Source organism: Caretta caretta, chromosome 2 (assembly GCF_965140235.1).
Source record: "Caretta caretta isolate rCarCar2 chromosome 2, rCarCar1.hap1, whole genome shotgun sequence".
NCBI lineage: Eukaryota > Metazoa > Chordata > Testudines > Cheloniidae > Caretta > Caretta caretta.
In genome coordinates this window covers 41,328,726-41,343,470 of record NC_134207.1, presented here as the reverse complement: position 1 = coordinate 41,343,470, position 14,745 = coordinate 41,328,726, and the positions used below count along the sequence as shown (strand labels likewise).

The following is a 14,745-nucleotide window of genomic DNA, read 5'->3' as shown; positions in this document are numbered from 1 at the left end:
TTGCAGGCTGGGCAGAAACACTGCCTCATCTCAAGTGATTTCAGCTCTCAGTGATTGTAGCTCTTAGCAGGCAAGGCAGAAACACAGTCCTACAACTGGTTTCAGCTCTGATCAAGCAATTAAAGTAACAAGAGGCTCCTAATGAAGCCTATTTAGCCCTGTTCTTCAAACAGTGGGGAAGAACAGTTTAAGCCAGTCTAGAGAGGTGGGGAGGGGGGGCATGTAGCCTCCTGACTAGAACTCCTGTTCCCCCCCCCCCTTACTTTCACAGGGCTCTGACATTCAAGCCCCTGGTTAATGACATTCTTTCAACTGAGGGTGCACCCCCCCCTCATTTGGGACACGGTAAGCACAGTCCTACTCTCCTGTATTGCTATAATAATTACAACATTGGTAACCATATTTCACTATCCCTGCATTCAGTACTAAGGTCATTAGTACCCAACACTAGCCAAAGTTTATCCTTTGACACAGCTATAAATGATGAATATGTAAACAGAGCAGGAGCAACCTGTATTTACATAAACACACCCGTAGTCTCTTCCCCTCCCAGCTATCTGTCGGGGAAGCATTCATTTAGATCCTGATTACATCATGAATCATTCTTGGAATTGTTCTGTGAAGGTCTGGTTCAAAGTTTATTGAAGTCAGTGAAGAGACCCATTGATTTCAGTGTGCTTTCGATCAGGTCCTAAATGGAAAAGAACACTTGTTTCTCTTTAGGAAAGCAAGTTATTGACTTCCTTAAGAATAAGGGTGAAATTCTGGCCCCGTTGAAGCCGATGGCAAAATTCTCATTGACTTCCGTGTGGTCAGGATGTCCCCTTATGTGTATTTAGCTGTTCAGCTTTACATTTCAAGATCAGATCATGACTGGGAGGTCATGTGGGCAACATCTGGGAATTACACCATGGTCTCAATCTACATCCAATAACTCTGTAAATGGACCAAACACAATATCCATATACTGGTATATTTTAGGAAATATGCAGACATTTCTCATTTAAGTATTATTATTTTCTCTCTAGTCTGGCTATCTCCAATAGCAGTAGAGCACTTTGAAGTTTTACTGTACAGCTACTATATAATCAGTCACGGATCCTGTGCAAATTTAGTCAGTAAATTAATGGTCAAAATCATCTTCTGGGGCTGTCATGTTTAGGGTTGTGATTAGAGATTGTAAGAAATTACAAGAAATTCAGGTGCACTTCATAATGGAAACACACAATAAAATTGCAATGGCCTGTGTATTTCACTAATAACATTTTATTTGCTAACTGCTAATCTTGAGACAGTTTTTATTTTATTTAGTCATTTAATTATTTTGCAGAACAAGGTCCTAAATTCCTGTCTTATAATTTTAGCCAGCTGACGTAAAGAAATGATTATTTTTTTTCCCTTTTCCTCAGGTGCTGTTGCCACCTTATGAAGATCCTGCAAATGCAGCTAGTAAAGACCCACCACCACCTTATGTGTCAGCATAAGCAAGAACGTGAAGTGTACCTAAGAACAATAGCTTTACTTCTCAAACATTTGAGCAATAGTTTATTTCACTTCCAGGATGTAACTCTAAGATTTGTGTTGCTGTTTAGCTGAAATTTTGAAATGTAGATTTTGTGTTCAAAATGCTGTAGATAGTTTTAATAATGTGCTTCAACTGAAACAGTGTGTTGAATTGGTTTCAGGAACCTTTTTTTGGGAGGGGGGGTTAGTGTTAAGATGACAAGAATCATTCAGTAGCTTTTATTCACCTCATTTTGACATGCAATGCTAGAGAATTTAGAACTTTTGTGTATAAAGCAGGTGTACATTTCCTTTTTTATCTACAAATCTTCCAGATCAGTAGAAACAAGTTTCTGAAATGCCCATTTTCCACCTTTAGAATGTATAGGACAAAATGTAGTTTGTCAGTCCCAAAAAAGTGACATTTCGCTTCACTCCAAAAAAGCTAATAAAATATTGTGCTGAAGCAAATGGTCTCTAAAGGAACAGGAATACGGTATAGTGTTCTCACTAACCAGGTTAATCACAAACATTTAGTGGGGGGGAATAAGCATGGGAAAGCAAGGTTGCTTAGCTCCCAAAACTGTGGCAAGTCAGGTCCATGGTCTAACGTATACCTGCTCTGTCCCCTACAGCCACTCTTCTTTTCACTTCAAAATAAATAAGTAAACATTGCTGCCACCGTTCTGCTGATACTCCCTTCCTGCCTATACAGCCCCTCCCCTTTTAGCAACCTCAAAAAATACCTGTGCTTTTAAAATCACATGGCTTGGTGACTGAAGATGCCTCCTTGGTATCCAAAGTGTGAAAGTTTCTATGGGAGTGTGCCTATAAATAGAGCAAAGTTTTGGACTGTGAATTAAGTTATACCAATATGGGGATAAATTCTCCCAGCCTATGGGAAAAACATGCATGTAATTTCTCCTAACATTTTCAGAAATCTCTCATGAATACCTATATGTATCAAAAGGATGCAGCATCTGCATCATATGGGAATATGGGACTCCTTTGTATGACAACTGTTTGCATTAGAATTCATTCTAGTGGGACTCCCCCATCTGTGCTGATCCAGCTATGTATGTTTGTGTGAGGTACTCTTTTCTCCAAAAAGTGCCTCTTGCACATGTAACTTTTTTGTTGAGAGTTCTATTTTTAAAAATTGTTAAAGATCATCTATACTATATGAATGGACATGTTTCTACCTCTCATCTCTTCTCAAGTGTCATCTCTGTCGCTTTTTGGATGTCAGCACATGTTGGGGTGCAAGGCCTTATGCAAAGGGACCTTGTGGAGCTGCACCACTCCTGGGGGAGCCTCAGGAGAAATTGTCCTTCAAGAAGCATGATCTCTTCTGAAGCTGACCTGGAGTGCTCACACTGCACTGTTCATTAGGACAATGTAGATTTCAGTGCACTGACTCCACTCTACAGGCCCATGCAGAGTGTGGGCAGGTCTATGGTCCTGCCTCCTCCCTGCCTTTTTCTGAACCAATGACCAAACAGTCCCTGTTCAGAGACCGCTATTGTGATCTGTCCTTGTGCAGGCTATGAAATGAGGGAAAGGCTTTTTAAAATGACCCTTCCACACACTTGTGCAAGAGCAGATCCCAGTCTAGCCCTTGTTGTTTTGTTTCATGGTTCAATCACTCTAAGATCAGACCAGGCAATACCTTGATTGGACCAGTTGCTCATACTGATATATAGAAAAATCCCATTGTTTTCTGCAGGGTAACTCTAGTGTTTTCCAACGTAGGCCTCATAACCATTTACATTCCAGAACTGAATTTATTTTTGAGGTGGGCTGCCTGGACTTCTGATCATCCTGGCTGTTCACTTTCTTTTAATTCTTGACTGATTTTGAAGAATTTTTAATCATTCATCTGTTTGACAATAAGCCGATTGTATATACTTCTCATTGAATCTACTATGTATATTAGCTAGCCTCTCTCTAATAAAAGGGATGTTTCCTTGTGCCTATGGCAATTTCTTTTGCATCTCTTCACTAACATAACATCCACACAAATCTAGTATTGTCAATCAACTGTGACAGGTTTTCTGTGTAAATAAATAAAAACTACAACTTCTGTTTCATGCAGTCAATAACCACATCTTCCTTCTTCTGGCCATGTACAAATGCAGAAAAGAATAGTTATTAGGCTCAGAATATTTCTTACAGAGCAATGGAAATTAGAGATGGAACAGACTTATTTTGTTAGCATCCAGAAATGTTTTCTGAGTTTGGTCTCCAAAGTACCAAATAAAGGAGGACTGCCATCTCTGGTCTGTTCCATGATACTTCCATAGCCAGGTGGTGGCTTTTGTTTTGTTTTTTTACCATTACATTGTATAAATTCATATCTAGTTTTGCTGTAGGTTTTTCTTAGCAGTACTTTTCTCCCAGGTATCTCTCATCCATGTATACATTTTGTTTCTGTTGGTTCCTGTCCTCCTCCTCTCCCCCTCCCACTCCCCCACAGACATCAGCATATTATTTTTCCAGGTTGCATCTCATTTTATTTTTTATATTAGTTCTATATTATGTGGAATCATTATTAATAATTGCCAGATCATCAAAGACTGGAATGAAAAATATTAAAAAGGTGCACTCAAGTCAGACATACAGGTCCAGATCTACCAGCTAAGGATCTGGACCTTGGTTTTACCAGATGTGTAAAGATATACTTGGCTGAAACTTTATGAATCTTTTCATGTCAACCATAGAATTTTGAAGGCTTCTTAAACTCAACAGCTACTGAATCTAAACCCCCAGTTTTCTCTTCCTCAACTGCAGCTCTGTTATTACTGCTGTATTTACATAAGAACTATAGGAAATAGTATTCTCCCACATACAAAGATATTGCCCTGTAGAGGGTGAGCAGAAAAACTTTGGTGGTGATCTGGTAAGTACATGTGCTTTTGATGCATCTCAGTGCTTCTAACATATTGCAACAGTTATTAACAACCACAGTTTTGAGTGATGCACTGTTCAAACTGATATTCCTTTAGGAAAATCTCTGGTTTGTAAATATAACCAAAATGCTCTAATTAATATATGCCTCTAGAACATATTCCTAACCACAGATCTATTGTCTAGAGAATGCCAGGCTGGTGCAGTGCCCAGGAACTGTTAAGGTGTTTTGCCAATGTTAAAATAAGGTCTTTTCTAAGTGCACGATGTGGGGGAATGGTTATGAGTAGGAGCAGAAGACAAGCGATGAAGTGGTGATGATAGAACGGGTGAGGGAAGGTTCGTTAATCTCATTGGATGGCACAAAGAGACTAATATTTTTACATTCATAAGAATAAGTGTTATAAGAATAAAGGAAATTAATTTTCATGGTTCCTTTCTCCTGTGCCACAGTCAGACCAGAGCAAACATATGTAAGTTCTATCTTCTAGTCTTAAGCAAATTATCAGCTGTATCCCAGAACTTGAAGTAGATGACACTTTGGTCTCACCTATTGTAAGATTGCCTGAGACCCAGCAGACCTCTGCCCTCCATATCTAAAGAAGAGTTGGTTAAACTCCAGCCTGGTGGTCAAGGTTGCTGGAAGACTCAGAGCATAGTATCCCTATTTCTGAGGAGATCTATTTGAAATCATATTTATATTTTTATTAGAGGCTGGATTTGCAATCGTGTATACTGTAATAGCTTTCCCTGCAAAGATTCTACACCTAAAGTTTCAGCTTACAGCAACACTGTTTCAGCCCACAGCTCCGAGAAACCAAAAATAGCATCCCTAACTGTAAATGGAGGATCGGCTCTGATAAATCAGGCTTAATGTTCTCTCAGGGACAGAGTGGTATTTATAAAGATGTCTCCGCATCCAGGGATTTGACCTACAGTGGTTCTGCAACCTGGCCAAGTTTTCAGATGAATAACTCAGCTGAATGTGGAAGCCAGATCTCTGACCTTCTGCCTACAAGCCCATATCTATCTCCTGCAGAATAGGATATTGAAGCAGCAGGAGCAAAGAACTTTGTCACCCATCCAATGAATATAAAGTTACTTCAAAGCAAAAGACTGTTCTACAAACATACATTTGATACTGGACAATTAGTCAGAACAGCTGCTTATTTTAAATGAGCAAGCAAAGTGCAATGTAAAGCAGTTGGAGATTTTTTTTTTCTTCACTGTATCCAGACCTTTCAAACAGCAAAACAGCATAACCAGGGCTGGGTTATGTAAGAGTATGTCCTGTACTGGAAATGAAGGTGGAGCTGTAGAATGGGAAGGCATTGTTTCAATCACTAGCACAACAGCATGGTGTGGGCTAACAACCTGAGTATATACCTAGGGCATGGCCTGGGCTAACAACCTGCGTGATGTACCCAGGGTCCACAGTGGGCTTCTACTCACATGGCTAGCCCCTGTTGAAGCCTGTGCTGTTACATTTTCTCTACTGTTCCCCATGCTAGTTACATTAAAGCTATCTTGGGTATGCCTATACATGCTACAATCGGACCTCCACTTGCAGTGTAAACATACCCTAAGAGGCATGAGACTAGGGCACAGTGATTTTGGTTTGTCATCTGGGAGATGGGTAAGCATGGTAAAGATATGAGTCAGTCTCCTCACTGGCCTATGGGAGGAGTTGTATATGAGCAAGTGAGAGTGGGCACTGCAAAGTTACTCTCAGAGCCCCCTCGGAAAAGAGAGATCGCAGCATGGAGCGTTTGCAGCCATTTGAGAGGTTTCCTAGCTACCACTTTGGTTCTAAGTGTTCAGGAATAGGGGAACTGGCAGACACACAACTTTAAGACCTATAGATACTCATTGTGTTGAGCTCTCTGATTATAGCAATGCAGAGTGGCACTGTCATATCAGTCTGAGACTCTGGATATTTGCCACATTTTCTGTGGCACTGTCATATCAGTCTGAGACTCTGGATATTTGGCTTCCATAGCAATAGAGAGAGAAAAGCGCCTGTCAGGGTGCAACAAAGTTTTGTCAGGCTACCATCTTATTGCTGTTCTGTGTCCCACTAGATTTCCAGTATTAGCTGTGCCTTGAAGAAAGTTAGTTACAGAAGTATGGTACTGCTCTGGTGTGCCAAATATTTAAGAACAATGTGTTGGCTAATGTAATACAAAAATCTAATTAGCCAATAGGAAAAGGCAATCATTTTATTTATTTATTTAGAGTCTACCACAGCCACCAGACTTGTTCTTTGGTTCCTTTCCTGGCTTTGGACGAAGGGGGGATTTGCCATCAAGTTTGTCATGGCTCTTCTTTATAGCAAAGCCCCTTGAGCAAAACTTTTAGAATTTAGCCAGGAATAAGATTCTGTTCCAGCATGGACGGGGAAACCTAAATCCATTTTATCCTGCTAATAAATCTAAGAAGTGGTTTTCTTCTTCTTATGCTTCCAGGGTAGGTATTGCTATCAGTCCAGCCACTTCTGTTAGTCTACCTCCTGCTTGCAGCAGGCATCAAGGCCCCAGACCTGCCTTTTCTGAGGGCAGGTCTACTCTAGAAGCACATCAGTGCAGCTGTAGCATGTCCAGTGAAGACACTCTTCCGTCAGCATAATTATTCCACCTCAGCAAGAGGCAGAAGCTATGTTGGCCGGAGAGCCTCTCCCACTGACATAGTGCCGGTGTGGACAACTCTTAGGTCACTGTAACTTGCGTTGCTCTGGGGGGCCTTTTTCACACACCTGAGTGACGCAAGTTAGATAGACTTAAGGAGTCTCTGCCCTGAGATTTCTTCCCACTACACTCCAAAACCAGAAACTCAAGGGACGGGGCAAGCTTCTAGATTTCTACATCCATTTTCCCTTTAAAATTTCCAAAGTCACTACCGCGAGTTTATGGTTCAGCTTCCCCAGGGGTAACAATGGTACAAGTGCTATTGTAGCCAGAGCTCCAGGCATTTGTCAGTACTTTAGCATCATGTCATCTAACCACGTTCAGAGCAGGACTAGACAGCACCGTGGTTAAAGTATCAGTGGATGGCAGCCCTTATCTACATTAGGGGCTCTCACTTTGGCTACTACCCACTGAACTGAACTGTGGTAGCTATAGTGGGAAATCTATGGGGGGATAAAACTGGACAATTAGTTACTCTTATTTGTCTTCTGCCAGTTTGTGAATTCTGCTCACCACGGTACCATTTGAAAATGGAATGGCTTTCATTTCCTTTGTTTAAAGAAGATATTAACTTTATCTGTGGCACAGATAAATTTAAATTTCCTGCTATTATGTGTGGGTGTTTTGCCTTTGCTAAACAGAGAGCAACTAAATAAGAGGCATTGAACACTTCCAGTGAAATTGTTAGAGTAGCTGATGTAGCAATTTGTTGTTTTTAAAAAATAAGTTTCAAATTACAATTTAAAAAAAAAAATCAAATGAGCTATGGATGTTTAATCCGAGGTTCTTGAGCCAAAATGTCATCTGAGGATGTGGTCTGGTTTCAAAGTTTTCATACTAATTTTTGCTAGTGTTTCAAAACATACAACAAACTGTAGTTGCTGGTTATCTCCTGATTGTTTTCACCTCAGCATGTAATTCAAATTTTACTATTGACAGTAGTAAATGCCATCTAAATTAATATCTATAGCATGCCTTTGAACATACACTCATCAGTTGATATATAAAATATATTTTATAACACTTTGTAACAGCCACCTGTCATTCAGGATAAATGTAAGGAACAATAGGAGACTCCACCCAAAACACAGCCACATATCACGACCAAAAATAAATTAGAACTGTGTAGGTGAGTGGGGGTTCACTGAGTATTTCTTGGTGGGAGAGGTTTGTTTGGACGGGGGTATGTACGTGTAAGTGAGAAAGAAGTAGGAGAGAGACCAGAAAAGCAGCAAAAAGTCAAGGAAACAGTCTGAACAAGCACTGGGAGCATGGGCCTGAGAAAAACGGAGAGAGAGAGAACTTTGGGGCTGAGTGCTGGCTAAAAGAGGCTTGAAACATTCAAACAAAGAAGATATCTCTTATCGTTTGATTCCTTCTGTTTTCAGAGAAACAGGACTTGGTACGTTCTTTGTAAATAAACAGGATTCCATCAAATATACCTAACTGCATCCTCAATTTCTTCTCCTAATCGAAACAACCTGAAAAACTTCAAATTTTGTCTAACTGATTGCACTGCTTATGGTGAAGAAGTTATCCCTTTTTCAGGCAATCAGTTCAGGAACAAAGTAGTCCTGCAAAACATTAAAATGGACACTAAACGGTTGTAACCATGAGAATCTAAGGATGCGTCTATACTGGAATTGGAAGGTGTAATTTCCAGCTTAAGAAGACATACCCGCGTTAGCTTTGATCAAGCTAGCATGCTAAAAATAGAAGAATTAAGCGCAGCGGCACAAGGAATTAGCCACCCAAGTAAGGACCTAGCATCTCGGATGGGCTCATACTTAGGCACTTAACCCCTCTTACTGCTCATACCGTCGCTCAATCAAAGCTAGCGTGGGTATCCCTTCTCAAGCTGGAAATTACCTCCCCCTTCCCCCCGCTCAAAAGTGTTTGGATTTCACATAACCAAAAGTTTTGTGTGTTGATACATATCCATAGCCCTCATATGACTGGATCATGGGGCACTACCTGGTTGCCAATAAAAAAAAAAGGGTTAACCTCAGATCAGCTCACCCATCTCCTTCCACAGATTGTCAGAGGAAGGGCTATAGGAGCTGGTGTTTGGGAAGGGGAAGAATGCCTTTGGGAGAGTTAGGCTTCACACCCAGAGGTCATATGATTGGATTGAATCACAGTATGGGATGTTTTGAGTTGAGATATGATCTCTGATCAAAGAGCTGTGCTTATGACATCTGAATTCATCCATCATTATATGTCAATTTTGGCTTCATCTTTCAGACAGCTGACCTTTCTGTGTTGTTTGTGCTTATCACAGATAATAGAATGCATGCTTGATTCAGATTTGTTTTTGAAATAGCAGGAATTTATTTTTTGTCTATGATCTTATTTTTGGTCTCTAATAACAGAAGTTTCAAGGCTCACATTGCTATTCTTCCAATTTTAGTGGACTAAATCAGTGTTTCTCAACCTTTTTTGTGCTTGCAACTCCCTCTATATTAAAAAAACAAAACAAAACTGTGACTCCCCTCCCCATACTAAGACTTGAAAATTTGTGACCCCCCTACCTTAAATATCATCAAGTAAATTATGAATAATACTGGCCCACCAGCATTAATAAACTAATATTTCAAACATACATAAATAAGTAAAAGTAAGAAAAAAACATTTGTGCCAAATGAAAGTTTATTTTTGCATAGAAACAAACTATAGATTCACTTTTTTACAGATTGAGTTTTACAGAGTCCTTCAATGAGACACTTGTGCTTGTTTTGTACCAGCTAATTTTTTTATGTTGGGTTGAATTGAAGAAACACTCAGCAGGACATTCTCCACAGATAATTTATTTCATTTCTTTGTTTTTATTGCAACTATCGATGAGAAGCCCAATTCTAATAAGTATGACACTGCGAAAAGGATTGAAACTTTCAAAGCTTCAGTTACAAGTTTGGGATACTCATGCTTCTGTGCCATCCAAAACGTGCACATGTCTTCTGAAGGAAATGAACACTGGAGCATTTTATCAGATAAAAGCTCTATCAGTTTATCTTGCAGGCTTCCTGTAAGTTTGGCAGACTCGACTACTCTTTTGTTGACTGGATTAATTATCCACCTCTTGCCAAGTTCTACGTCGTCAGGCAGGAAATAATCATGGAGCTGCTTAAATGTAAGTATATGTTCAATCATAATGTTTTTTTAATTGTTCAATGTTCACTTCTTGTCCATTGGCAATCGATTTCATGAACTCACAACTCAGAGGAAATGATTCAAAGTTTCCACTCTGAAGCCAAGCAGACCAGGTTCCAAACTTCTTTCCAAAGGCTCTCACTTTGTCTCCCAATACAATTGTTTTTGTGTCATCCTTGAAAACTCATATTCAACTCATTCAGATGACTGAAGATGTCTGCTAAGTAAACTAACTGAAGAAGCCACGATGGGTCACTGAACGATTTAGCAAAAGGAGACCCCTGTTCCCATAGGAACGTAAGTACTTCAGCTCGCAATTCAAAAAGTCCGCTTAATATTTTTCCTCATGAGAGCCATCTCACTTCAGTGTACAAGAGAAGACTTTTATAAAGTGTTCCCATTTCATCACATAAAACTGCAAACAGGCGAGCTGATAGAAGCCAGCTTTTTATGAAATTCACAACTTTTACAGGCTCACCAAGCACCTGATGCAACTCAGAAGGCATTCCTTTTGCAACAATTGCTTGTCCATGTAAAAAGCAATGGGTCCAAATTAAATGTGGCATATTGGTTTTTAATCTTGCAATAAGACCGCTGTTCTTGCTAATCATTGCTTTGGCACCATCACTGCATAAAGCAATACATTTTTCCCAATTGATTTGAAAATATTTGGTAGCTTCAACAAATATGTTAAATAGACATGCGCCAGTCGTGGGCTAGGTAGCACTTTACAGAAGAGCATGTTTTCCTCAACAGTAGCATCTTAATTATGTTGAATGAAAGCTAAGAAGTTGTTGTCGTTATCTTGTCCTTCAATAATCATATCAACCCATGAAACTCAAAAATGAATTTGGCAACTTTTACAAGGTCCTCTGTAAGGGCTTGATCCAAGGTGTCAAATCTTAAGAGCATCACGTTCCTTACAATATTACATTCAAAAGCAGCACATCTTGCAGAGTGGATTTATCTTAGTCTCATCTGTATTGATTTTCATTCCTGAAGTGTGTTCTGTCTGCACTGTCGTGACAGTGGATGTTATTTTCCAAGATGCTTTAATGTCAGTCAGAAGATCTTTTATATTTCAACCATGTATTTTAGCTAATATTTTCCTTGCTAGGGTGTCAGTATCCTCAAACATCATCATTCCAACCTGAGTTTCTGATTTTCCAACTTTGGACAGTCCATGATGAAAAAAGAAACAGAATAAAGCCGCAGTCTCCAAAACAGTCCAGGCTCACTCTGCTGTTCCTAGTATGGCCAAATGTAAATATCTAGGAACAAAGGTCGGCCATATTTACAGAATATGGACCGCTCCCACCTTCATCAGGAAGGGGTTAAAGAGCTCCTCTGGGCTCACTGAGCCCCAGCCTGGCACACCTGTGAGGCCTCTTGCATCTGGAGACGGGCAGCTCCTTAAAAGGGAGGATCTAAGCCCAGTGTAGGGTGGTGGTTAGAGGGAATGAGAGAGGTGCCCATCCTTACCTCACAGGGGCGACCTACAGGTACAGCCTGTGACAGGGATGCTATCTTGGGATGTGGTGACTCTGAGAAAGACTTGAGTTACAGGGGATAATCAAGTGAACATGAGCTCCCAGTAAAATACTATGTTCAAAAGGGCTAATGCGATCCTTGGATTTATAAAATGGGCAGCTCAAGAAAGAGTAGAGAGGTTATGTGACCTCTTTTATTTGGCACTGGTGTGAATGCTACTGGAATATTGTGACTAGTTCTGGTATCCACAATTCAAAAAGGATGCTGATAAATTGGAGAGGGTTCAGAGAAGAGTGACAAGAATGATTAAAAGGTTAGAAAATATGCCTTATAGAGTTAGACACAAGGAGTTCAATCTATTTAGCTTATCAATGAGAAGGTTGAGGGATGACTTGATCACAGTCTAAGATTAAGTAAGGCTAAGGTTTTATCAGAGTTATTTTTAGTAAAAGTCTCAGATGGGCGATAAAAATTCACAGAATCTATGACTTGTTTGTGACTTTTACTAAAAATAACCTGGGGGCAGGCTATGTAGGGGGAATGAATGGAGTCCCATGGGGGTGGGGGACAGGGACTGAAAGGCCGAGCCCTACGCCAGCCGCCATGGGGAGCGCACAGCCCCCGCTCCTAGAGCTGGCTGCAGCTGGGGTAGAGGGAGACCCTGGGAAGTCCCGAGGGGGGCATATGGCCCCTAGTGCAGCTGCTGGGCAGGGGTGCACAGCACCAGTTGCAGTCCCTAGGAAAGCTGTGGGGCTGGGGCGCATTGCCCTGGCTGCAGCCCCTACCAAGCCCAGGACGCCACGGGGCTAGAGGCCGCAGCCCCAGCTTCATCCCCAGGCGGAAGCCACGGTGCCCGGGCATGTGGTCCCAGCTGCAACCCCTGGTGAAAGCCACAGAGCTGGAGTGCGCAGCCCCGGCCGCAGCCCCAGGTGGAAGCCGTGGGGCTGGTGCATGTGGCCCCGGTGGAAGCTGCAGGGCTGGGACTGCAGGGTCCTAGTTCCAGCCACCCCAGTTGCAGGGCAGGGGTGCACAATCCTACCTCTGCCTCTCGAAGCCCTAGAAGTCATAGAGGTCCAGTAAAGTCACGGAATCTGTGACTGCCATGACTTCCATGACTAAATCGTAGCCTGATCTATAAATACTAACATGTGGAACAGAAATTTGATAGTTGAAGGCACTGTAATCTAGCAAACAAAGGTATAACAAGATCCAATGTCAGATCAATTCAGCCTAGAAATAAGGTGCGAATTGTTAATGATGAGGGTAACTAATGATTGGAACAATTTACCAAAGGTTGTCATGGAATCTCTATCACTGGAAATTTTTTAATGAAGATCAGATCTTTTTCTAAAAGATATGTTCTAGTTCAAACAGGAATGAATTCTGGATTGGGGGCTTTGATGATATCCCCGTGGTGCAACCTGGAACTGGGGTAGCATTGTGCCCACATAACTCTTTAGCCTGGGCTTTCTTTCACAATGCTTTGCTAGTGAGAAGCAGCAAATCCCTCCAGGCGCTGTTATCACTCAGCACAACAGCATGTGGAGCCCCACGCTTAGCTAGGTTGCATGAATGCTCCCTGAGCCACTCACAAATCACACCGAGAGAGGCTCCAGGCAATTCCCCTCCTCCCCGCATCTCCCCAGCCTTGCACCCCAGAACTGTACAGTCGTGCCCTAGTCAGAAGCCTTACCAGTGTAAGTTTTTTATCCAGTCTGCCTCTCTCTAGGTGTGGAGTGGACACACACTAGCCTTTGTAACCTGAGCTGAGATTTCCCAAGCACTTCAACCAAAATACTCTATTTTAGGTAAAATACAGAACAAATTTATTACTTACAGAAAGATTGATTATCAGTGGTAGGCACAAAAGGTCGGAGATAGTTACCAAAGAAAAAAAGGTAAGTGCACAGTCTAAATTTTAAACCTTATTATGCTAGGCAGTATTTGGAATAAGCAGTTTTCTTACCCCACTGGATGTTACAGTTCTCAGTTCAAGTCTTTGTCTTCTCAGTGTTCTTGTTGCTTCCAGCGTAAGTGGGGAGGAGAAAGGCCAAGGCACGCTGCCACTGTCCCTTATTTTATACCCTCAGTCCATGTGCCTGGAAAATACTAGCCCAGACACATCCTGGTGGGCTTTGCTGAGTCACAGGGTTGAGCAATCCCCCATTGTGTGAGGGTTGTGCAGCCCTCTTACAGTATTGTAAATCCCATGTTTACAACTCCCCTGATAATTAATGGTCACTTAACACCCTCCTGGGAGTGGACCACCACCTAGCAGTACAGACTCTAAAACTTACAACCAGACAGCAAAATCTCAACTTCATACTCACTAATGATATACATATTTGGACAGAACAATGGATATCAGGAGATCATGCCCTTTCATATGCTGTCTTACATGACATGCTTTGTATGAACTATATCATAATTATATGATGGGTGAATATGGGGGTTTCAAGGTGCTGCCTTGAGGTACAGAGTGCCACAGGGCCACAGTGGGCATATGGAGACTGAAATACTCTATCATTTCAAAGTGGTTCTCCAATCAGTCTTCATTTGAGGGCAATGTTGTAGCTATTCTGTGGATAGCTGTAGGGCTTCTGCTTTCAGTCTGGCACATTTAATTAGTGTAATGATAACCGCTAACTGCACTTCCACCAATAGATGGTGCTTAGTCTTAGTGTTTTGTTGTATCTGATCCAGTGGGAGGAGTGTAGGGGGAGTAGTAGTAGGAAGTTCATGTCCTCCCTGCTTGTGCCAGAGTTGTTACTTGCAATGTTCCAACAAATCTTCGGTGTTCTAGAAGAAATTATTACAACCCAGAAGGGTGCCTGTGGAGGTGGATTCACAAACTCTGAATATACATTCACAGTTCACTATAAACCTGGAAAGCAAAATGTGGTGGCAGATGCCCTCACCTCAGCACACCAACCTGCATCTGCAGCAATCAGAAGAAGGAATTTGAATCACTTATTACGTGAGGTTTGCCAACAATTCCAGAAAACTAAGA

General features: G+C 41.4%; 1 protein-coding gene across 2 annotated transcripts in view; it reads left to right on the top strand.

Moving 5' to 3' along the window:
- LAPTM4B (lysosomal protein transmembrane 4 beta) overlaps window positions 1-3,475 on the top strand; it is a 128,550-nt gene extending 125,075 nt beyond the window's left edge. For both annotated transcript variants that reach the window (XM_048841304.2, XM_048841305.2), the window contains one exon: window positions 1,410-3,475. In XM_048841304.2, coding sequence (XP_048697261.2) covers window positions 1,410-1,484 — 75 coding nt within the window. In that variant the 3' untranslated portion in view covers window positions 1,485-3,475. The remainder of the gene's footprint in view (window positions 1-1,409) is intronic.
- Window positions 3,476-14,745: the final 11,270 nt, after the last annotated feature.